Genomic DNA, 26,611 nt, shown 5'->3' on the forward strand with positions numbered 1-26,611 from the left:
GTGGCAGGCAAGGCTGACGGCGAATCCGATGGAGCCCGCACCTGTTTTGGACGCGCCGCTCACGATCTTAAGATGTAACTAATTTTGCAGATAACGACAGTAAACACAGGAGCAGGCACTGTCCTCTCCCCGCCCGGGGAGAAACACGGGAGAGAGAGGGACAACGTCTCCGCTGAAGTCACTCACGGGGTACAGGAGAAGCGAGACGAAAAGGTCCCAAGAAATGAACACACGGAATTACAATGTCACGGTAAAATACAACAGGTCACACCATCAGGTTGTATCTGAGAAGAGGTGTGGCAAGGCGGAGGGAGGAAAGGCCTTGTTTATCATCGATTTATTTTTCACTTTCACCTCAGGACCACGCATTCATGAGGAACACGCTCAGATGTGCGACGCTCCTGGTTTTCCTCGATGACTCATCAGCATCTCGCACCAACAGTTCCTGAGAAAGATGGTGACAGAGCGGACACGGCGCTCCGACCGCCACACCATCAGCCGGGGGACAGCTGTGGAGCGGTGTCTGTCGCCCATCCCGGCGCAGCCAGCTCACCAGCCTACTCTCACAGTATTTGTAAGACCTAGTGGGAATGCCGAGCTTTTTACTGTGCTATAGACCTTGCCTTTTATAAATGCATTCACTTCTGTTTTACTGGGGGGGCAAAGGAAAATCTTTATTTCTGTGGATCTCAAATGCAATCAGATAAAAAAGCCTGGACTCAAGAGGAAAAGATGGATGAACACCTATAATCTGAACTACTTCTGTCCTCCCACAGGAAAACAACCCACCCAAAACCGAATGGGTTAAAGTTATGACCTTATGAATTAAACTGAATCACGTAAGAGAGGGGAAACGTAAGCAGCAAAAGATACAGAATGTATTGAGAGGAACAAAAGTTTTGAAGAAAAAAATGTTTTGGAAGTACTACAGCAAATTCATCTAAAGAATAGTACAACAGAAACAAGTAAAGAAAGTCAGTTCCAAAAGAGATCATATTAAACCCAGGAGAAAAAATGAGACAAAAGTCACTTCTGTCTAACAAAATGTTTTGTCACATAGAGAGGCAGGCACTAAAAATGAGATAAAAATACAGGAATCCACGGCTTTGTCTCTGGATACCCATAAAATCCCTCCTCAGGACCACAGGTCAGAGGGTAATTTGCTGGATTGCTCATGTATGGTCCCCACTGCAAGAACAAGCATGGAAGTGATGCGTAGAAGTGGGACCGGAAACAATGATGGTTAATCATGACACCTGATTAAACATAACAATACTGAATACATGTATTGACGAGATCTGTGTAGTATTTATAGCAATACAAAATACTCTTCCAAAGGCCATATTAAAAAAAAAAAAAAATCACAAATCCAATCAACTCTGCATAGCAAAGGCCTCCCAAGTGGCCTTGTATTTTCTATGAACACGTACAATTAGCAAGTCCCAAACCAAGAGTTACATTGGAAAAGAACTGTCTTCGGTGGGCTACTGGGAAGCCTTTACTGGATCTGTCCTCTCAGGACTGCCAGGCTAGGTATCTCGACCACAAGAAATTCCAAAATGAGTATAATCAAGAAACAATGCAGGCTCTTGTGCTACTTGTAAAACTCAGCTGGCATTGACCATTCTTCCCTTACTCTTTTCCCCATCAGGTGCGCATTTTATTATCAATATTTACTGACAAAAAGGGTGAGAGAGACAGAATATCTATGCTTCAGCTAAAAGCAAAGTACAGGCAGGAACCTTGTAAAGCTTCTTCCGGACTACCCCTATGCCAAAACTCCCTGGAGGGACCTCACAGAGATTGGGAGGGTTACTTATTCCTCCTCCTGGCCACTCGGCATTGTCAAGGAGGGTGCCAACAGCAACTGCAATTTTTTGTGATGTAAGTTTTTCCATAAGGAATTAAATTGCAAGCCGTAGATCAGCACACACACAAGCAATTCTGAGAGATGTTTTGAGAAAAGCAATTTTGAGATAAAATATTCTAGAAAGGCCAACTTCTTTTATTCTTTCTTTCCTCCTCCTCCCCCCAGTGATATACATAGAATAACCCTGTGGCCATACCTCATATTCTGTGGTCAAAACCTGCAAAGAAAGTTTCTTCAGCCAACTGCAACCACACCGCCCCGCCAGTGCTGGCTGAGCCTTCTCCTCTCTTGCTGTGGTCAGCATTTGGGGTCTTGTACTGACTGCACTGCTAATAGCACTGTCACGACTCTGCTGAAGCCAGTCGAAAGCATGGCTGGTCACTATTTGCAGCTGTGGTATCTCACAAGCTCAGCAGATTCTGTCCAACATAGTGCTTTATTCTGAAATAAACTTTCCGGCCTGTTCACACTCCAATTAGCAGTAGCTTATGCTGCATGTACAGAGGCAAGTGCAGATGTGCAGAGCTGCACACTCTCCTCCGCCAGCTCAGGTTTGTTCCTCCTTTGCAGTTAGAAGGGAGAAAGAGTAGAAGCGAGTGGAGAAAATGTACAAGGAGCAAGAGGATAAGCCTGTAAAACCCAGTCCCAAGGAACAAGAACATAGATGTGGAAAACAATGATAGGTATGCAAAAAATAAATTATGCTTACAGAACCTAAATGGTCCAAATGCTACTCTGAAATATGTGAACATACTTTCCACTGAAGTCTGTATGAGTCCACGCATACACCTGAACATAATCTTTTATATTTCTGACTCACAAAGTCCTTTTCTGCTGCTCATTGTATCTGGACTTCTTCATCTAGTACACTGGAGCTTGGCATCAGGTATGTCCAAGCTTCAGTTCTGGTACGTTGCTGTACAGCTTTGGAAAGACCATATAATGTTCCTGCAAGTCAATTATACGGCTGAAAAAAGTATAGTAATAATATTCAGGTGTCTCTCAGCAGGGTTGTAAAGATTAATGAACTGATGTTTACCTAGCACTTTGAAAACATAAAACACCATACAACTTCATAGTGTGTTGAACATTAATACTAATTCCTGCCAACGGAGTGCCCCAGTGCTACTCTCCTGTGCAGAGTCTCTCCTCTGTAAATGCTCGTTTCTGGCTTTACTTTCACAGACTGAAACCTGTCAGTGCTTTGCAAATTTTGCTAGCATTATGCCCAGAGCAACCACGGCACGTCTCAAGGCAGGTAACTCAGAATACTATTTCCAACCTGAGAGAACAAATTGAAAGGGCAATATGTACATTCTCTTGCCAGCTTACTCACAGACTGTCTTGTGCCAACACGATCAGTCTATGACAAGGCCATGCAAATTTGAAACCAAGATCCCAATCAAGTAACTTTATCTTTACAAGATACTACTCAGCATTTGTTCAGTACTGTCTAGTACTGGGCAGGTCCCTTTTGTAGGGCCCAGAGATACTAAGCTCTTTCAATCAAGGACCATGTCCTTTATTTGACCCATTCTTCTTATAACGCTGCACACAGCTTCAATGCTCCAGTCTCAGACAATGAGCTCACACAGCTTCACGCCATGACTGTGACTATGCGTGCTGCAAACTTTAAGCAAAGGCTGCCAGATTATGGCTAAACCAGCAATTTGCTGCCAGGAGCTGGTCTGTGAGAGGAGAAGAGATTAAAGCAAGAGTTGATATTTGCTTCTGAAAGTCATGAGGGTCTTCTATGCATTTAAATTTGAAAACACACAGAGAGGCATGTCACAGATGTGGAGATGATAGCCTTACGATAAAGTACAGTACAGCATGACAAATTATCGACCCACTTCTTAAAGAAGCATCTCTCACACCAGTTACATCTCATCTTCCTTCTAGACACCCTTCCCTATCTAACATGGCAAGCCACAATCAGCATCTCCAGCTTTCCCTCTATGTCCTTTTGAAAATAAAAACCTTTCTTCAAATTATACCTACAAAATCCCAGAACGCTGGTCTAGCCAAATGACTGCATTTCTGCCAGAGATGCTTTTGATGCTGTGACTAACTCTCCTTAGATTTAGACCTGGACCTCACAAATACCAGGAACAGCTGGTCTTGCGAGGCTCCCCTGAGGATATCAGTTCCCAGTAAACAACAAGCACTTAGATACATCAGTCAAAACCGGTATCACAGAAGCCTCCAGAAAAATACAGAAAAGGCCAACAGACTTGTGGCCTCATGAGTAGACCATAAATAGATCAATGAAGCACAAACAATTTAAACAGTACAAGATATTTATTTTAACATGGTTAAACTGTTCTCCTGCTCTTCCTCCAGCCCATAGGAAACAGAACTGTGGCCCCCAATCTAGACAGGTAAGCCAAGGAAGAACAGATTTATCCCTTGTTTGAAACGTAAACACAAAATGGTAAGGATGTGTTTATTTCACGACCATTTCAGATGTAAGTTTGCAGAAAACTCACTGATTCAGGATATGCAATCAAGTCCAGGAAGCAGAGCAGTGACAGCAAAGCAGAAAAGCGTACAGCAGGCTTACCATGGGCAACAAAAAAGCGATTTTCAAACGTTTGCAGATGCTCAGGAGCTAGACAGTTGTTGGTAATGCCCATCTGAAGCATTACTTGCAGGGATGGCCAGCTTATGCCTTTTGGGCCACATGGCACTCAAGAGGGGTTCAAGTGAGGTTCCCACCCTGAGGGACTCCCTTGCACAGGACCTTCTAGGTCATCCGAATCCCTCACTGCAGGAGAAAGAGTGCCTGCACTGCTGGATTGCCATCGGAGCCAGCATGGGAAGGTGGGTACCATGGGAGGCCATGGGCACCTCCACCTGCTAATCACTCTTCCAACTCTTACACTTCTGAGGCTTATAAAATGGGGTCAGGAAGTTGGCTGCCTCCAGCCTTTTGGCATGATTCTGTTACCTGCTCCGTAGCACCAGAGTTGCTCATCTAGGCCAGAGGACGCTTTGACCTGTCACCACATCAAGCTGTCCTGGCTGGGCAATAGCTGGCTGGGTTAAGTTCTGGTATTAAGGAAAAATATAATTGCCCATAAATACAGACCAGTTTGACCACAATTAATTCCTCCCTGAGGAGACCGAGAGCTCCATACAAAACCCGCAACACGCCCTGCCAAAGCACACGCTAATGAAAACAGCCACACTGTTGATGGGGCTTAATTGCTTTCTTAGTATTAAAATAACGTAAGAAAAGTTGATCTATAGCAACAACAAATGGGGGGGGTTATCAGCTTGCTGTTATCCTTTCTGCAGGAAGGCTATCAGTGGCTATCAGGAATGAAGATAAGTAGGTCCCCAGGTTGGCTTAGATTCAACTAGAAATTTTTTTTCCACGAAGATCTCTTCAATTTTATCATCTGGTTAGTAAATGCACATTTTTGTCTTAAATCTATTTTGGAGTAATTATATGGATTATGCTGGTTTAGAATGCTCCCTTTTATGAAACTAAATTGTTGGGTATTTGTATGCTGTCTGTAATTTGCTATTCTAAAGTAATAATTCTGAGAGCAAAACAATGCACCTCCTTGCCTGCTTCTCCTTTTCTTTTCTCTAGTTGTCTGCATCCCTTTGCCTCCCTGAATACACAAAGACATGGACATTTCCCTCGGATTATTACTGGGCCATGGCAGGCTAATAACCATTCATGCTTTTGAGAATTTCCCCTAGATAGATTTGTTACGTATTTTGACTATAGAGGATGTCAACCCCAGACAAAATACTAATGCAACAAAAAGGTGTCCTACAGACAACCTTTCTCTATTTTTAAAGGATGATGCTGGACACGAGTTTCAAAAATGCCAAAATGACTTAGACTCCTTTGTTCCATTTTCAAACTGAAAGGCCCTTAGGAGCCTACATCCTATCGGCTTTCAACAAGTATTGGCATAATAGTTAGAGCCATTTTTTTAACGGCAGACTTACTTTTTCAAAGACACTTCAAGTGTTTCACTTAGCCACATAGGTATTGGAGGAGCCTGCCCTTCGTTTCAAGCATTCAACTCTTTCTCAAGCTGGCATATAGTCCCAGACTAAATTCCATAACTCATCAGGTTATTTCTTTTCCCTCTACAATTCAGCAGTCAGCATTTTGTAAAACAGATTAAGATTTCTGGGAAAACCTGGGCATATTTTTTTCTCTAGTTATACTTTCATGTATAAGTAAACATTTAAAAAAACCCATCCACAATGTGTAAACATTTTAGTTCATATACAGTAAAATAAACAGCTACGTAATTCACATCAGTCTTCCAGTACTGCAAGGATTTCTTCTAAAATGATCAATGATACGTATCAAAATTGTCCCTTAAGGGTAAACAAATAATTTCTTGCATGAAAGTCATCACTAATGCAACATTAAAGGGACAAAGCACTCTGTAGTTCACGTATTTGACTAACTATAAGCCACACACTTTAGACCCTGGTGGACATTGGGGCTTTTTGGTACATTCCAGGCATATCTATAAATCCAAAATCTAAAAAAATTAACAAGTTTTGCATCAAAATGCCACCATTCGGCATGATCCCAATCAAGCATAGAAGGCTAAAAAGCATCTGTGTGACAAGCACAGCCCAGAGATGATAAGAGAAAATAAGGGTGATGGCAAGTGGCAAACAAGGTTAGTACAGCAGAACAGGTCGAGCGTGTCCAGGTGGGATGTGTTGGGGTAAGAAAGGGAAAACCATTTCCTTGAACTACAGGAAAAGATGAAACCTTCAAGCATGCCTACACAGCAAGGGTGAGATGTCCTGGCTGCTGCAGGTAATCAGTGCAGGATCCTCCTGCACAGAGCAGTTTGTTCTCCATGGCACTAGCAGTACCTCCAGCTACAAATACATGTTCTCAGCCAGCCTCTTCATCTTCAATTAAGTAACTGAGAAGGTTACTTGACTGTGACTTATATTAGTCAGGTTAGAAGAAAAGGACTACTTTAAATATCTACACGTTAACCTGAATGTTCTTTCAGTCACTCACTCAAATCCAGCTCATGAGAGCACATTTTTGTCTATGTCACACACAAAAGGTAAAAAGTACATTATGTGTACATTTACAGGATTTTACATATGCCAATGTAAAATGCTGAAAAAATTATAATCATATTCCAAACTATTTCCTAGAAGGCTTTTTTATTTTTACTGTGAGGTAAAAACATTTGTTCTCCATTTCTGAAAAATGGAAACACAATCAAATCCAAACAGAATGGCAAAACATTTGACTGTGTCCCCCACTGAGTCCCTCCTAGTGGACAGCTGGAGACTGAGGAATATACCACCACAGTATTGCTATACATGGCTTTTCTTTTTTTTTTTTTTTTTTGCTTACCTTCATTTTTTCCTTATTTTTTCAGTATGCTACCCTAGATATCCACTACAGGATCCACAGCCTAACAGAATATTGGTGGGCATTGGTTTGACTCAGAGTGGGCATTCTTACTACATCCCTTAGAGCCTACCTTTTGCAGTTCATACCTGCTAACTTACTCCACGTTAGTTAAGTCTCACCTCAGAGAAATCTTCTGTACGCTCATGTCTCATTAGGTGAGACCAATCCCTTAAGCAGCTGCAGGTTATGAGGATAAAGGCAGAAGCAGGAGGGAAGGACACAAGTGAAAAGGACATGCCTTATCTTCGTTCCCTCCCAGCATCTACAGGGAGCTTGCAAAGGTATTGTCTTCACCATAAGGGTTCCAAGGGCAGCTGCATGCATGGATGTCCACAGCAGCCTGGCTTCACTGGAAGCTACCCTTTTAGAAAACTAGTATCCTAACACCAGCAGAGATCCTGCAGAGTTCTCTCTCTTGACTGTCCTACAGAAACCCACCTCAGAATAGAGCACTTGCAGCTAATTCCCTAAACACATACAGTGCGGCCCCTCTAGACTCCAAAGCCCCTTCAGCAAGTTCTCACCCAAAATATGGAATTGCACATCATTATCACTACTACAGCCCTACGTGGCAGCTTTATTTGCAGAGAGTAGGTTGTATATTATCCTGTGCCCCCACAACATACCATGAAATTACCATCTTCAACACCAAAAGCTTAACCTATACAGCTCAATAATAAAAAAGGTAAGTTTATGTGACAAAAAAAATGCAACTGCCATTCATGTTAATGTGCAAATCTATATAGGTTTTCATTAGAGGTAGGATAGTGGAATTCAGTAATACCACTCAAGAAATAAAGTTTGCTATGCAATGAGAGAAAACAGGATGAACTCTGGAAGTGACTCCCTCTCTTAGCAAAGAGAGGCAGAAACAGGCTCGGAGACTCAGTCAGGCTGATCAGGCACTGCCAAGTGACACAGCTGAAGAGCAGATGCTACCTACCTTTAATTTAGTAAAGCCAGCAAGGTGGCTCAACAGACCCACGCAGACATGACGCAAACCAGCCGCAGGTTTTACTTCTCGCTGTGGCGGCATATTAATCCATCTCTCTCAGTACCACCTGTGAAGGATGCCCCTCCTGTTCTACAGGGCAAACCTCCAGGTCCGTATTAATGATCATTGTCACCCAGAGGTAGTCTGAAGTGAAAATATGTAATTGCAGGTGACCATAACAATCAAAATGTGATGGCTTTTCAACCTCTCCTCACCCCCCCCCCCAAGCTCCCATTCCTATGTGCTGTCTTGCCACACATGCCTGCTCTGACCCCTGAGAAATATGGACTACTTTAATCTGCCTCTGCCCAGGATCCTGCTTGCCATATCTCCATCCTTCTTGCAGCCATAGCGAGGAAAAGGACAGTCTTGTACCTAGGTCTCCATGTTCACCTGCCTTCTTGTCTAACACCAGGCAAGTCACTTACTCTTTATCTTCACTACTTGCGTGAATGGATATAACAAGACCTCAGAAGGATGCTGTCAAGCTGCACAGTTTAGCAATGTAAGACAGAAAGCCCATATGAAACCACAGGCAAGGAGCTCAGCTGCTTGAATCTGACCTGTCTTAAACTTCTTCATTGGTAAGTTAGGGTAGTTAATACACGTTTTCATTCCTGGGAAATAAAAGGCACTAGAAACACGCAAAGGCTTTCTGAAAGCACCACTTTGATAATCATCAATGTACCTGGTATACAGGTTGTGAGAGGCTGCTCCAAGCACAAGACATGGCAGAGAAGAAAGTGTGAAGCTGGGAGGAGAAAGAGGACACCAGAAGGCGGTGGGGGTTAACGGTACTAAGCACATTATGAAATGATTGTGAGCTTGAAGCAAACTGCAGCTGATGAGGCTGTGCAGAACCTGCCAGTTGGGGGAGGCACCACACACAAATGCAAAAAGAGCAGACGGGGACTGAAGGGTGAACTAGGAGGAGGAGCAGGATTTCTTCATTTTAAAAAAGAAGCATTTTTTAAAAGGTACTAGTAAGGCACCTACTGCAGTAGATAGATGCAAATCTCTAACAAACTGCCCTTAAAATGGGCAACTCCTTTTCCATGGACAGACTAGCCCAGGAATCCCAGGAAAGAGGAGTGGGTGGTGACAGAACCAGAAGGCTTTTTTTTTTTTTTTTTTTTAAGTTTTTTTTTTTCGAAAGAATCCATGGACAGACTAGCCCAGGAATCCCAGGAAAGAGGAGTGGGTGGAGACAGAACCAGAAGGCTTTTTTTTTTTTTTTTTTAAGATCTTTTCTTTCGACAGCATGGGCCCTAACAGAGCGGACCCTACTTTAACAACAGTAGTTGCAGACTGACAAATCTCCAGCCTGACACTGCACATGCAAAGTTTTTTTCCTTAGTCTAGCAGTCTACACCGCGGCACGACTTGTCCAGTGCTCACACAATCTGCTTTTATAGCATTGGTACTATTTTGAGTCGCATAATGTAAATCTCTGTTTCAGAAAATGCTTCACGGCCTGAGACTATTTAGAAGAAAATTTATGCAACCTATCCCTGAATCTGTCCAAACTGGTAACAAATCCTTTGACTGCTGAAGAGAGATAATGAAAGGGAACTGAATCTTGACATTTCTGGATTAAACAGTTGACAGGCAAGGATTAGAGGACTCAGTGGCACAGAAGACAGCTGTTTCCAGAGCTGTGCCTAAATTGTCAAAGTCTAGACGTTATGAACGAGAGCTCGGCAGAGCTAGAGAAGCTTGTCATAGCAGAGGTAGGAATCCAAATTTTAATGATTCAATTAAAGAATGCCAAGGCTGGTAGAAAACACTGAGCTATTTCTACCTCCGTGTCCTGAAGACTGCCCTCACGCTACCGTGGGTATAATTACATAAGATGCACAATCCTTTAATGGAAGGTGGAATTATTTAAGGAAAACAGCTGGCAAATTTAGACCTAAGTAGGAGCACAGAAACGTCAGTGCTGAACCGAGAGTGTGTCAAACATGACCCAGATACTTAATTAGAAGTTACGCTCAAATCTAACTTGCACAGGGCTCAAGAAACAGGCTGACTGAATACAGTAGAAAGGCTGCAGGAGATATATTCTTGAGCTTTATTGCCCTGATTGCGTTAGATTCTGTTCTGATCTCCCCACTCTTCCCCAGCTTTAATTTCACAATGCTGACAAATTTGCCAGGGAAGAGGAAGGGAGAGGAGCATTATAGAATTAATGATGAAAAGAGCCTCATCTGTGAGCTCTGAGGGGAGTGTCAAGGTTGTCAGAGAGCTTCCCCCAGCACAGAGAGGTAGGAGCTCACTTGGCTTCATGTCTGTCCCCAGCTGACCCCCTCTGAGCCAGCACCTGGTCGTGGGGACTGAGGAGCTGGGAGGGGGATGCTCTCCCTGTGTGGTGCTGGCTATGGTAACCCCTCTGCCTCAAGCACCCCAGCCTAACAGGCCCCTGCACCCCCAGAAAGTACTTGAGGAAAGAAAACTGGGGAATGTGGAGGAATCCGCAAAACCTGAACGCCGCTCTTGAGTTTATTTATGTTCACACACAGAACAAGCGTCTGCAGCCAAGTCCCAAGCCACTAATATAACACTAATTAAGAATGGCTCTATGAAAGCTAACTATAATCAGTCATAATATTACTTTCTTAAAATACAGCACTCTGCAAGAAGAAAGCTGTGGCTATATTTATTTTAATTTTTCCTTATGCTGTTCTCCACCATGGCAAAGAAATAAATTCCTTTGTGTTTTTAAATAAAAGTATCCAAATATAGAGGAATACACTCATGGATGTCTGCTCAGCTGTCTTGTACAAAAAAATCAGGGGAACCCACAGAGATCTTCAGTTATCTGAATGAGTGAGAAGGTCCCCACAGGACAGCCCATACAAATTAATGGGGAAGAAAAGTCTGCAAAGAAAGATTGTAACATGCCAGTGTGCTCTCTTACTGGTGCCAAGACATGAAATAATGTTTGTAGACTAGGTATGTTTCTTAACTTGATGCTCAAGGACCACTGCTGACAACAGGAGCAAAAAGCTGAATAGGGAACAAATGAGCAGTATGTCATTGACAGAGATGGTGCTGAGATATGCTAACATACTACATAAAAAGCAGAAACTCATTCCTTTGTTTATGTATCATGGATATGAACAAAGGCAACAGAGCACTTATCAGACCCTTTCTTTATGGGCATCTTCCTGTTGGGAATTTGCACCCAGTAGGCGAACAGATAACCTGAGCAGCCAGTGTGGTGCTCCACCTCTGAAGGGGAAGGTGGCTCTGGAGCAGGATCAGGGAGGTTACATTACCCCCGCACTGGGCACTAGTGCAGCAGTTGATGGAAAACTTTAGACAGTTCTGGTGCTCACTGTTCAAAAAAGTTGTTAAAAACTTGGGAAAGGGTCCAGGGTAGAAGCACAAGAGGAATTAAAGGCCTGGAAAAAGTGCTTTGTAGTCAGATGCGCTTTCAGGGACTCAATTTGTTAACCTCACAAACAGAAAGTGAAGTGGCTATTTCACTGCAGTGACTAAGCATCTTTTTGGGGAGAACAGCTATCTTCACTGTCAACCATAACACCAGGTTCAATACCAGAAGGCGATCTGGACAAAGTCAGACCAGAAACAAGGAACAACTTTTGAGCATATTACTACTTTTTTAAGGGTGACAGTAACTTTTTTTAAAGGTTACAGCAGATTTTATGCCAGGCATTTTTTAAATTGGATAGTCTCCTGTAAGGTCTACAGTCATAAAGAGGATTTGAGGCAGGGAAGCTGTATGTAAGCAGACCGAACCAAAGGACCACCACAACCTCTTGCTGCACCAGTCAGCACAATGGGCAAAGGTGTCCATCCCTCCTCTGCCCACCCAGGGTCAGCCCGGGAACGTGCGCTGCACTTAACAACAGTTCAAGGACACACAAGACTTGTGAGCCTTTACACTTGTGTTATTTATCGCTGGGCACATGGCTGCAGTGTCTAAGCTGATTCCTGTCAGCTCCCACTGGGCACAACACAGTGCCCAGACACACCAAACTTGTGGCAAAAGAAGTTTCTGAAATCAGTAAACAAAGGCGTACTGACAAGCTCATTTTGAAAGTATTTTTGTTGTCTTTTTGGTTGGTTTTGTGGGGTTTTTTGTTGGTTTGGGGGGGGGGGTTGTTGTTGTTGTTGTTTGTTTTGTTTTTTTTTTACAGTTTCAAGTTATGTTTTTTTTTTTGTTGGGTTGGGGGGGGGTGTTTGTTGTTGTTGTTTTTGTTTTTTTTTTTTTACAGTTTCAAGTTATGTTTTTTCAACTTCTAGGCATGTATCATCTCCAAGTACATCTTGTAGCTCTCCAAGAAAGCAAGCCACTGTGTCAAGGACCCAACACTCTTTGGAGCTCTAAAATCAACTCTTCCTACTTAAAAAAGAAAAATCCATAATGCAGCATCCATGTAGCAATGATGTAAATGATGAATAAAAAAAAAATGCTACAATGCAAAACTATAAATGATGTTTTAAAAAAATCTAGTCTTCCAATTCTGGTTTTTTCTACTTGACAAAAGAAATAAACTTTGATAAAGATGCCACTGTCCAATTCATTAGTTTCAGCAATGACAGCCTTGACTAGCCTTGTGATCGAAATTTTATCAGAATACAGTAACCTTTATTTCTTTTCCGTGGCTACTACAGTTCCCTTAGAAAGCTCACCTGTCACTGTGTCTCTGGTAGGAGAAAAACAAACAGCATTCAACAAAGTAACACTGGATGAGTTAAATATCTCATTTTCTAAAAGTGTGGTTTTCAGTCAAACCTATTCAGAAAATAGGAACGAAATTTACTGAATACTTAAGGGCAAAGGTAAAATATAAAAAAAGAAACACTCATCAGAAATTACTCACTCAGGTGAATTTGACAATGATTTTGGCATCAACCAGCAAACAACCAAGTTTAAAAAGAAACCAAGAAAAAAAGACGCAATCCTATCCACAATAAAAATAGGTACAAAAATAACAGAATAAGACTTTCTATGCAATACAACACAAAACCCTACAACAATTGGATGTAAAGCCTTCCACTGCTATAGACATATCAGTCTATGGTTTGGTTTTTTTTCTCCTGTGAGTATAATTAGCATTTTACATTAACCGACTTCTCAAAGTTTCTTGCATGTTTTATTACTCATTGCTAGGTAAGAGTTAATCTGCAATCCTGGCCATATTGTGGAAGTATCTGCATGGAGAAAATTCTTATTGTGCAAGTGACCCTGTAATGGAGTAGAATCCCGAGACTCTCTTCTTGCAAAGCATGCAGCCATCAAATAGGAATTAACTAAACAAAGACCTAATTGCTTAGTTTTATTTCTCTGCAGGACCAAAATATAATTTTCTTCCCTGCATGTGGTAGTGAATCATACATCAAAAATATCCAAGCTCATCAATTCACACCATACTCAAAACAAATCCATGGGAAACCAGCATGCAATTTTGAGAGATTTATCCACACAGAAAAAAAAGTTAAAGAAAACATGCAAATGTGTATTATTTATAATGATGGATATATACGGAATGCCTAAAAGCTTTTTTGTTTTCCTGTTTGCCATTTCTGGTAGAAGATTCTAAAGCCAAATCTATGGCGCTCCCAGGTGCTATGTAGTGCAAATACATAACAGACCAAAGAGCTGAGTATTTCTACTGGAACAGGCAGAATAAAACAAGTTATTCGTCAACCATTCAGGGTATCCACACAGACCAGGTAATACAGTTTGTCCACTCTAGCACTATGCCAACCCCCTTCAGCTACAGCATCTTCTGGAGACTTATCCTAACTGTCCCCAGTGTAGCTTTTAGCAACAGTGATTTCTGACTGGTGCGCTATCTATGGCTAGTAGAAATAAGCTGGTGCACTATGTAATTCTTTGTACTATTTAAAGTAAAAAACCAAAACCAACCCTTCCTTTTCACCCCACCCCCAACAGTTACATTAATGGTAACTTCAATGTTGTAACTGAAATATAGCCTACATAGAAGAATCATTCACCTATCAAACCTAATGTATGTGTAAAAGAATAGAAAATTATTCACGAGACGGGATTTACAGTTACTAAAGTTAACTTCTGCATTTCATTACAACACCACATTGATTAAAGTCAAGAAATTTAAACTCCAGAACAAACTGTTGTGTTTTGCAATAAGCCCTTTAATTAAAATGCAAGTAAGAATCTGCTCAATAAATAATATCCTGAAAATTACTTTGACTAAAAAAGCCAAAGAATGATAGATAAGAATGAACAGAATATATGCATGGCATAATGAGGCAGATATATTCACTGAATAATGAGAGTGGTTTATTTTTCTAACGGCTGGAATGGCATCAAATTAAAGCAACAGATTCAAAGTAATGGTTGCCAAATTACACTCAAAGATATGCTCCTTCACACTGCTATTGATTACCATTGGGCACTTACATATCATTGCTTTTGCAGTACCTCAAGGTAAAAATGGCTTGTCTAAGGGTCAGATCTCCACATACGCCTCGGTGGGTATATGGCTTCTCAGGCACAGCGGGAGCAAAGCTGCTCCGCTGTGTATTTGAAGCTTAGCAGCCCACAGGAGTGTTGTAGGCAGGACAGAAACAAAGCAAGAGGTGTGAAAAAACAAAACTCTGTTGGTAGATCCTTCACCACGCAACTCCCAGGTTGCTATGAAGTGAAGACAGGAGAGGTGAAGTATTGCAGCTCGAGTGCAGTCTGCTCAACGCTCACATCCAAAAATCAAAGCCACGCAGTACTTATAATTAATCTCTGCTCTTTTGCTGTGTCATTCAGATCTGGAAACAAACTTTTGTAATAATGCTGCGCTTTTGAAGATAGCAAGATGAATGCAGAAAAGCATTAATCATTCATTCCTATGAATTTCTACAGGCATTGAAATATTGTTGGCTTTTCTTTTTAATGCTTTATTCATTAGCCACAATATTCCATCAGCTAAATGCTGTGTTTCAGAATAAAACTGCAGTCAGCAACAAGAATGCCCTTAATATGTAACATTTTTTGTTATTGTGGCTGAATTACCAATTCATCTAAACACTGGAGTTCAGCAGGGAATATATCATCAAAAATCTCTCTATTCCAGCTTTTAGTCTCAACTGAAAGACTGAAAAGGCCTAAAAGCAATTATTGGAGGGGGGGGGGGGGGGGGGGGGAATAAAACATTTTTTATAAACCCTGCTTTGTTCCAGGCTCACAGCTTTCATTTGATGTCTTCCAGCCCAGTAATTTTTATGCTCATGTTCTTCAATAAGAGAAATTATAATTTTGTGTTGTTTAACTTCTGCCCAGGTGGCTGGAAGGTCTTCTTGGTTTTACTTTCCCTTTTGACAACATCTCTGGAGACTAGGAAGAGCAGACAAGTCACTGCAGAAAGATAAAGCTGGACCATTTGGTGATTTTTCATTGTACTTTTATTGCCCACAGGAATATTCATGTAGCATGATTATTTAAGTTTCTGGTTTATCATAGCTTCACTTGACGGATGCAGAGATTTAAATCTAGCAAAGACAAGTAGGACCAGGAAGGACCTTCACAATTCTAATGTAAGGAAATTAAATTCCTCATGATATTCTGTAATATTTGGGCTGGGTTCATGCCACACAGCTAGGAAGGACCACACTGTGGAACAAGCTGCACACGAAAAGCACCACACAAACTACAGTTGAGCTGGGAAAGCACAGTACAACCACAGCACAGCTTGTGATGAAGGTGAAAAGCTGCACGAACTGAACTATAGCTTGGTTGCGGCAGAGGGCAGTGATACACAAACACTAGCAGTCCTGATTCTGCATAGCACCTACAAATGCAGAAGCCTGTCCTTGTTTATTTCTAGCGTACAACACTTACCACTCTTAGGCTTATTCTTAAGAAAAATTGCACACTCTTTACGTGCATTTAAGTGTACACATGTGCAGATGCACAGAGAGATATATTGAATATTCACTGTTTAAAAATATTAATTCTGGTTGCATTCTCTTATTTCTTTGACAACCATATCCTGTTCAATTAATCTACTATCCCTCTCGTCCTCTGAAAATCAAATCCTTTAAACTTTTGCTTCACAAAGTTTGTTGACTTGCATCTTAACAACAGGCAAAGAATTGCTACACTTCAAAGAGCTGATTTGCATCTTTCCCTCCCCATCCCTCTCACCCTTTGAAAGGCAGGAAGCTGGATGCAGTTAAAGAGAAAAAGGGAGGGAAGAGGGACCTGTGGATGAAGACAGCATACACTCCTTGGCTCCTTAACTGGGTTAATTTGTCTCCTGGCATGGGAATAGAGAACTTAAGAGAAAGCTACAGGGAAAAAAAAAATTGCAAGGCATGCGCTACTCGTGTAATAGCTGACATGTCTAATGCTATGTGATTCACAGCAGCTTTGAAATACTAGATTAAAAGGTGTAACAATCTTCTTATTGAGGGAAGGATAGATTACATTTCCATTGGGTGCAATTTGAAGAAGAGATGCATAAAAGAAGAAAATACAAGTTGTGATGAACAAGCCCAGTCTTGACTTGAATTAGTTTAAATGCAACTTGCTCAGAGCAATTGATTTTTGATGAGAAATAAATGGATTTGTATGCTCGACCAGTGTTTGCAAGCCAGGTTCCACCACGCAATTGCACAACTGTTGAATTTACTGTGTAGCATCTGCTGTACATAAATGTGGAAAACCATCAGAAATGATACAGTACTATATATGTATATATAAATATATATCAGTTTTAACTCATGAGCATGTTCTTTGTATCATTTACAAATCAGTAAACACCCAAAATTAGTTTGGATATTATTTAGGTTTTGGCAAAGGGTTTTTTTTTTTCTTGTTTTGCTTGTTCTAACTAAATAGGCTCATTCATGTTTAGCAAAAGAGTGAACTTGGTTTAGATTTGGGACTATCTACATCTACTAAACCTTGCCTGAAACCAAGTCAGTACCACATTTCAAGTCTCCTGTTTCTCAAAGCAAAACTGCAGAGGAAAGACAAAATAAAAATAAAAAAAAAGATCGACCTGGGCTAGAAGTTCAGACCCAGACACTAATTTTGACAAATGTTTCGGCTATTCAGGTTCAGAGACTGGTTCTGTCCCAGATCTAGGCATGAGTGGTTTAGATCCAGAATGAAACTACCCAAACACTCAGGTAGATCTGTATCAGGCTCAGTCCTCCACTTAAGGCCCTAAGGTCAGGTGATGCAAGGAGCTGGACGGACAGCCCAGGGGAAGCCAAATCCATTTGCAGCCAGCTTACGGAGTTTTTTGGTCCCAGTGAAAGTAGTTTCTGTAAGGCACCAAGGCAAGTTCTACCCTGAAAAAAAAAGCATTAAGAAAGTGAACATTGTGTCAAAGCACTCAGCCTCAGAGCCTGCTCTCCGGGCCCTGCTAGGCGATGGGTGCTGGGTCTCATCAGCATTGCCAGTCCTGGTCCTCCTCCCCACACCACAAACTCTTCTTTCTACAGTTTCTCTGAACAGGGACCTTTCAAACCCTGGAGACGAGGAACTCGCTCTTCTCCCTTGTGCCTCTGGCTGCCACATCTGGATGAGAGATGTGTTTGAACTCCTCTGAAGGGAAAAGGCTATGAATACCCTCTGATTGGCATCAGAGGAACTCATTTCACAATGAGTGTATGAAGTCCTCCAGCAGAACTTGCCTGTCCTGAACTACTCCGTCAGGGAACACTATCAATAATAAAGTCTCTCCTCTTTCCCAACACTATGGGATTTCCATGGTCCAGCCAAATGCATTTTCTCTGAGCGCGTGATATTCTGATGTATTCTGGGACAACTCCATAGGCATTTGCCAAGACACATGCTGGCTTCTTCAGACATAGCAGTTTAAACTTGGTTTAGACCGTGAGTCTCAAGTAATGACAGGCCATCTGGCACATTTCAGTAATACTGGCACTTTCTGCTCAGAGAGGTCTGGGACTTAAGACAGACATAGCAGGTCAGGAGTGAAATGCATTGGCAGGGCTTCGTGCACGAAGCTTGCATGGCAGCACTTAACCCAAGCCAGTACAGCTGGGACATCACCCATCAATCTGTTCACAGCCACACAGGCAGCTTTGGGAGCAGAGCAAGACGACAAGTGAGCGTTGGGGTAAGGGTCAGGAGCAGTGAGTGAGTGAGGTGCCAGCTAGGGGACTGCTACTTGAAGAAGGAGGTATCACTCAAAACGGAGCTGTGGGGACAGGCCTGCTTGAAGTCAGGGGGTTATGGGTCAGGAAGAAGTTGTATCAACACTTCGTGGGAGGAGGGCAGAATGGTGCAAGGCTTGTAGACTGCACGTCTCCCTTGGGTTGCAGTAGCAAAGATGCTGGTACAGAGGATCAGACAGTACACAGGACCAGGAGAAATCTGGAATGAGGTTGTAGGCAGATTGGAGAGCATGAAGGAGGCTTTTTGCACTGGAAAGTTCAGCTGTTGCAGCACTGACTTCTTCCTGACTTGTTTCAGCAATGTTGTCTAGGGCCAAGTCTGAATCAGGAGAAAAAAGGATATGCATTTGGTCCTTCTACCAAACAGGAGGTTAGTTTTAAGATGCAATTGTACAGAAATCAAAAAGAAGATTAGAAAGCCAGGTGTTTGTTGCTGGTTAGTATAATGAGATGTTCTTACAACAGTCTGATGACTGGGAAAACAGAGAATTGCCGATTCATTTGCAGAAACAAAATCATTACTGAGGAAACTGTTTTCTCACTAAAAGAGAAATGTGAAACTTTGTTTATTGCAGCAACTGCCATCATGGACATTGGTTGACGACCCGGTCTGGGCATGGATCACAGCACTAGTCAATACCTGCCCTCCGTCATTTTTTCCCTTCCATTCGTCCATGTCAGTGCTGTACTCAACTTACTGTTGGACAATCTCTGTCAGATACGTACACACAGATGCCACATGGACTGGTTTCATCTTACTTTCATTCTCTGTGGCTTGCCTGTAAAAGTGAAGACTTAACCGAGAAGATAACGGTGTGTTGTGTTGTCCTCCTTTGACTGACCTACTTTGAGCCAAAAGCCAGGGAAGAAGATACACAAATCTACTTCTAATGCAGATTAAAAAGTGCCTTTGGCACAGCATCCCCCCACAGACTCATCACACATTCAAAAAAGGTTTTTTCATCCCTTTCCTGTTGTGGAGAGGGGACCATTAATGATAACTCCCTGAGGCTCCTTCTCCTCATGTTACACAATGCCTCATTCACAACTTAGGCATCAGGACAGATGAAAGCAAAAGAGAGATGAGCAGTTCTTTCCCTGGTATTCAAACTTTAAATCCAACACCCACTTTGCTGTACTATAAACAGAGCTGCCTGTTCAGAGCACCGAGACACTGCTGTAATGTTTCTTTTTCTTTAAGATTTTACATTTCTCCTGTGAGAAGCAATTACAATAGAAGCGTCAAGCAAAAATAAACTGTTAATCACAGTCACTGTGAGCCTGCCAAGTAAGTCACGTCTCACTGTCGCTGTTCCATTTTTCAGGTAGAAATAAAAAGTGTGTGAGAATGCTAGAGTATAGAAATTAAGTTCTTCCCAAGAGGGGGCCCAAAGTTTCTGACAGCTCTTCTCTTGTGTTCATGACATTGAGTGGAATTAGACAAGCACTAAAATTGAGTGTCCAATGATCATAAGAAAAATTCAGGTTAGAAGGATTCTCTGGAGGTCATCTAGTCCAACCTCCATCCAAAGCAAGGCCAGATGCAGAGTTAGGTCAGATTGCCCAGGTCAGCTGTGCTCAGGGGTTTTTCTGAACAGCTCCAGAATGCTGGTTCCACCACATCTCCAGGCTACCGGGCCCATGCTCAGCCACTCTGACCACAAACAACTTACTTTCTGTATCTAGTTGGGATTTCTTTTCCTGCAACTTGCGTACGTTGTCTTTTGTGCTTCCACCATGCACTCCTCAGAAGGGTCTGACCCTGTCTTCTCTATAGCCTCTCATTCCCTTCAGCTTTACCGTCTCCAGACTGAACAAACCCAGTGTCCTCAGCTTCAACTCAAACATAGGTGCTCCTGCCTCTTCAAGTGCTCCAGCTCTTTACTCGTCTATCACAAGTACTGAAACCATATACAAATTTCTTTTGGTTTTGGTCTATATTGGCAGGTCTATGCATCTGAAAAGAGAAATGAGAAACGAAGAAAACTTTGGGCACTCATCTGAGCCATTATTTTCCCATCCTTTTCAAACTCAGAGGCTTCATGCACTGCCCAGTGCGTCACAAGGGAGCTGCCTTCAAATCACCTGAAGGGAATGGTACTGAGCTTGTCCCCCTCCAAATCTGAGAATTTTCTGTGAGCTCTGGAGGGAGGTTTTGTTCTTATTTTATCTTCATCTCTTCACTATTCCCTGTGCTGTGAAAATCAGCCATTTCAAGGTGATGCAGTTGCAGCTGCTCTTCCAGAACAGCAGAGTGCGAGGGGGCAGTTTCCAGCGTGCCAGCGCTGCCAACCAGGGTGGTACCTAAGGATCAGTATAATCAGTTTAAAGATGCTGTGAGGTCTCCCATTTCCTTTTTTCTTTGAGTAACAGGTGTCGGCTTGACAACTAGGTCAATTGCTTAATCAGTGCTATGAATATTAACAGGAATATCAGATATTTGTTTTAGTTGAATAAATCTTAAGACATCCAGTTTGTGTTTGCGGGCTTGAGCTCATGGAATGGGTTTTAAATCAGATAAATGGTTGTTTTACCTTCAAGAACAGTTAGCTCATACCTGCTCCAGCCATAACCTGCAATTTAGTAACACAATTTTCACGTCTTGTTCTAGATTCAGGTTTCTTTTCCACAGTAAAACGCTAATCCTGCTACTGCCAGTTACACCGAGTCACCACCCTGAAATCAATTTCAGACAGAACAGCCTGTTGCTCAATAAAAAGGGATTAACTGGATTGAGCCTTATTTAAGCAAAAACTTCATTCCAAGTTCCATATTCCCTGCCTATTCCCAAGAACTCTGCAAATTTGTATTCCATCCCTGTAGCTTAAGTTGGACATTTCTGATACAAGGATATCAAATCACACTCCTGAAGCAATCAACATAACCTCAAACTCTGCTCAATCCAACCATTTTCACAGTAAAGATATTTGTGAAGTACTTCAGCTCAGATATGCTCCATTGCAGGGAACCCCCTTTGCAATGGTTTGACATCAGCTGCATTGCCAGCATCCCTATTGACTAGAGATATTTCCCCATTATTTTACAACAGTATGCAGTCCCCAAGAGCAAGAAAGGTCCCTTTGAACTGCCAGTCTTCTATCAGTTATTGGTGTGCTGCCTATATGTAACAATGCAACTTTTGCATTTTTAGTGATGATCTGAATTTCACTGCAGCAAAGTTGCAGCCACAGAGAAGGAAGCCCTTCACTTTTCAGAACAGAAGGGGAAACTTCCCTAAACAGACTCATCAGTGTGTGTACCTGGTCTGATTTGGAAAGAGACTCTGCAGGACAGATAAAACCATATTTACTTTGCAGAGATAAACAACATCATAAATCATAAGTCACAGAAGTAGTTAGGTATCTCCTAATGGACAACAGTCTACTGGTAGAGAGAGGGAAAACAGTAGTTTTGTGCCACCGTAGTGAATACTGCTATAGAGTTAGTGAAAGCAGGTACCAGAAACCCAAGTACAAATCCTCCAAGCAATTTACATCACCCTGAATAAACTCATCATCTATCAAGTTCTTTTTTGTTGCACTGGAAGATATTCTGTCTGGAAATACGGGTAGGAACGGTTTTGTACTCTGACTCCCAGTTCCCGTACCATTCATGCTTTTGTACATATAGCTTTAATAAAACAGCATACATGCATAAAAGGTATTTCACATTCCTCTACCTGTCACAGCAGTGTGATAAGAGTATCTGGGTATGAGTGAGAAAACATTGTTTCAGCTTTCTTTCCCGAGTTCTTCCCCAAGATCTTCCTGCTCCCATCACGGGGAATGATTCTGCCTGGTTATACCATAATAGCCACAAAAGCTATGTAACATTTTAAAATATAACTCACCCCAAAGAAATATAAATGCTTGCCTAAACAGAATTAAGAAATCTTGGTTCAATACTTCACCTCATAACGATGTGCAGAAAAAATAAGCAGACGGGGCATTTTTTTTTCTTTCATTCTTTCTTTTTTGTGGCTTTAGCAATATGTTTGCTTAGAGCCAGTGAGGAACAGCTCGCGCTCTCTTCCCTGCTAACCGGGGTCCTTACCGGTGACGACGCTGGGGATTTTGGACAGAAAGCTCTTGACAGTGCGGATGGGAACTCCACCTGTTTTGTCATCCTGCATTCTCGTAATGATGTCTTCAATCTGTCAAAAGGAAGGAGAGACTTAGTGGTTTATGCAAAACGGTGACTTACGTTTGTGTAACGCGAGTGCTTTGGAGCCCTGCTGGTAGGATAGGCTTCAAATGTACCATGTGTGTTACTGCACAAACACACACCTAGAGACACGGCTACCACCTCCCGAATTTAAACCCTGAGACTAGAAACCACGAGACAACATAGACCTGCTTAAGAGATGGTGGTCTGAGCATACTGACAATCCTACTGCAATCATGCTTTTTTGCTGACTGGGTATGACAGCAACGTGTTGTTTGGCCCACATGTGAATTAGGTTAGAGCTATACTGCGACAAGCTTAAGGCGCTTCCCGTCCAGTCCAGTTTCCCCCCTTCTCCCATATTCATTTGAATCCCTGATACTGTGATCTTGGGAGGGCTTTCATTTTCCAAAGGCTCCCAGACATTGCCAGTGACCTACAGCTTGAGAAAAGCATAAGACAGAACAACCGCAGGGTGATTTCCCCGTGCCTCATGCTGTGGGCAGGGATGGTATGTGTCCATGGTCACTGTATGAAGTGCACAACCAAAAAGTAAAATTACGATAGAGAAAAACTGGTTAGATTTTCACAGCCAAGTTAACTTTTACTTCACAAGCACATAATCCATCATATACAGGAAAATATACAATCATCTCCAAAAGCCATGGCAATCTGATTACTGGGGAAAGGAGCTTAATCCTCCTCCCGTTCACTCTAACACAGGAAGGGATTTTTGCTCCTTTTGAGGCTACTCCCCCTGTATTTACTTGAAGGCAACGCCAGGGAGAACAAAAAGCTGAACATAAGCACAGTGCAGAAATTCGGTATCTCCAAAAACTCTCTTCTTTCAAGTTAATAAGGTCTCAGAAGCCCAACAAAAATAAACCCAAAGCTGTTGGCTCTGTTAGCTCGAGTGGTTGACAGCACAGCCCCTACCTGCTGGTGACAGGAGGCCAAGGCCAACAGCAGCCAGACAGGGAGCACAGCTCTGATTTTACCTAAAGATTTTTTCCTCACAGATGCTACAAAACACAACCTCAGCAGAGAGGTTACGTGGTGGGAGCATGGCCCCTCTCTCTCCTAAAGGCAGCCCGAGACCTCAACCAGCTCTTTTCAACTCTGGAAAGCTGGCTTCATTTAGATGTGCAAGTGAGTTTCTTTCACAGACTTAACACCTACATTTCAAAACAAGTTTAATTTGTCTTACCTCCTCGGGAAGACTTGGATCTCCCTGCCAACTTCAGACACTGAATTTGATCACTGCGTTTTTTAACCTCAAGGCTATCACTTAACTGAACTTTTCGCACCTTGTTTATATATTATTTTTAAGTTAACACATGCCCTGAACAAATTCTCAGCGGGAATGAAGTCACAAAGATGAAAATATCCTGAGATATTCAATAGATTACAGGAGGGTTGGATACCTACAGTTAATTTGTGATAGAATAATGCTACTTCTTCCCCAACCCAAACACTATGAAAATTAATACCACCTTTTCCCCTTTACCTGAACTTTTTGCAAGGTTATTTGCTGATCAAAACAGTTTCTTCCAGTCTGAGGATACCTGAGGAGTAACTGCTCTTCTCAGGCTGGATAAGAAGCATTTCACAGCAGCCCGTGGTGTTGAGGGGCCTGGCAGCATTGCTCATCGTGAACCCAGACCTACGAGGATACAGTGCTCTGATGTCAGACCTGCTGGGGGGACAGTATGGCTCAGTTGCCTGTGAAGGGTGGACCAAGAAGGTCAGCCAGACTAAGAACCACTTCAACAAGGCAATGAAAAAGCCTCTCTGGGACCAACTAGTTATGTGCCTTCATCCGTGTGCACTTGTAGCTGGCATCAGAAAGAGATTTTTCCATGCATATTAGGAGGAAACTACTCTGGAAGGTGTTGCGAGTCCCATGTCTCCAGGAACACTTAAGGGCTTTAAAAACCACAAGCATAATTTTTGGTAAAACTGTTGTTTTCTCTTTTTCTATTTCAATGAAACGTTCAGAATGAAAAACGAGTGAAAATAATTGTTTTGATGCAGGAAAATAAACTTCTTATTCTTTTGTTCACTGTAAGCTAAAGGAACACCAGACATGCTTTATGTCATTACCACCCCAAGAAAAATTCCATTTCAAGCAAAATAAACCTTTAACTATCTTGAAAGCAAAATATATTGTTTTTACCTAAGCTATCCCCATTTCAAGCAATCAAGCAGGCACTGGTGTCTCAAATGGGGCCATTAATTTGGGTTTCAGTCACAATTACAAAAGCCTACTGAAATTTTAAATCAAAATAAACAAAACTGCCCTAGAGATAACTCCTTCCCAAAAGGCTCCTTCTTCCTCTTGTCTTCCAGCGTGACTACTGGCACTTTCTGCTCTCCTTATTTCTGAGCGTTGGATGTTTCTTCTTCCTTCCCTTTCTACTCAGATGCCACGTCTCCTTCCTTCCCTGTCCTCTCATCTGATCCAGACATGACTACATCTGTCATCCTCCTACAGCATGCCAGCATTTGCAGACTGCTGCCCGAGAGCCCGCAGTGTTACAGCTTCTGGTTGTACATAGTCTTTCCATTCCCAACATGCTTTCCTTGTGCTCTCTAGCAAATTTCTGCACTGCTCAAAGGGGACAGCATAGCCTACTCAAAGAAACACTGATGATGATTATAACTTCAAGAAAGGATAAAATGAAGTTTTAAATAAAATATTAAAAAACTATATTTAGCAACCTATGTCAAGTTTTTGTTCAGTCCACTACAAAGAAGATCTGACCCTTTGTACCAGCCTTTGTGTTCTGCATCCATTCAACGTTTGCAGATATTACCAGCCTGGATCCAAATTCCTACGTAGCTATGGAAATGTTTCATGAAATAAGTGATACAGTGGCAAAGTGGAAAAAAGTTATTATTAGAGCTTCATGTGTGGAGAAAAGCAAAGAGGGAACATCAAGTGTGAAGGTCACTTTCATCAAAGCTTTTCATCTTAAGAGTTACCTAGACTCTTCACTGCTAATGATTCTCCCTTCAGTTTCTGCATTATTAAATATCCTTTAGGTTTCCCTATCTGGCAGACAGGGAATAAGAGTCCTTGGATAGTTAATTTCGTCAGGCTAGAAGGCAGGAACTAGTAAAAAGTAAGCGTTCCTCATATTTATCACTCCTAAATGACGAGCTTCGGTGAACTAACTTCTGCCCAACAAAAGTCATGGTAAGAACAGGCAATGGTTTTTTTCTATTATGGGGATCACTGCCGTTTCAATGTGGTCTGATTTTGCATCAGTAAAGGAAACTGTTACTCTTCCCTCTGAGTGGATTCTGGATCAGTATGTCCCTGAGAAAGCCAGAGCAATTTATGTATCTGCTGTCACTGTTAGCTACATGCTGTAATGTATGCCTAACAAACTAGATCTGCCTTTCCTCCTGACTGGTTGCTGACAACTCTGCTCCCTACATTTGTCCAGAATGATTTTATCTCATGTTACCCCACTTCCAATGCATTGAAAAGATCTTTTGGCTTCAGGAGCACGTCATTAGTGGAGGCGGGACTCTACAGAAGGTAGTTTACGAGACTTTACCAACATACTCTGTTTCACAGAATGTGTTGGGGATTTAATACGTGTGGGATTTGCTGGTATTCATTAGAATCACAGAATCATGGAATCATTGAGGTTGGAAAAGACCTCTAAGATCATCGAGTCCAACCATCGACCCAACACCACCACCCACTAAACCATGTCCCTAAGTGCCTCATCTACTCATCTTTTAAATACCTCCAGGGATGGGGACTCAACCACTTCCCTGGGCAGCCTGTTCCAATGTTTAACCACTCTTTCAGTAAAGACATTTTTCCTCACGTCCAATCTAAACCTCCCCTGGCCCAACTTGAGGCCGTTTCCTCTCGTCCTATCGCTAGTTACTTGGGAGAAGAGACCGACACCCACCTCGCTACAACCTCCTTTCAGGTAGTTGTAGAGAGCGATGAGGTCTCCCCTCAGCCTCCTTTTCT

At 42.1% G+C, this 26,611-nt stretch overlaps 1 protein-coding gene across 1 annotated transcript in view; it reads right to left on the minus strand.

Annotated features, from left to right (window-relative positions):
* RGS6 (regulator of G-protein signaling 6) overlaps window positions 1-26,611 on the minus strand; it is a 268,020-nt gene that overhangs the window by 68,985 nt on the left and 172,424 nt on the right. Inside the window, exon 2 of the mRNA XM_009279302.2 lies at window positions 22,504-22,603. Coding sequence (XP_009277577.2) covers window positions 22,504-22,603 — 100 coding nt within the window. The remainder of the gene's footprint in view (window positions 1-22,503; window positions 22,604-26,611) is intronic.

Source organism: Aptenodytes forsteri, unplaced genomic scaffold (genome assembly GCF_000699145.1).
Source record: "Aptenodytes forsteri isolate BGI_AS27 unplaced genomic scaffold, ASM69914v1 Scaffold3, whole genome shotgun sequence".
NCBI lineage: Eukaryota > Metazoa > Chordata > Aves > Sphenisciformes > Spheniscidae > Aptenodytes > Aptenodytes forsteri.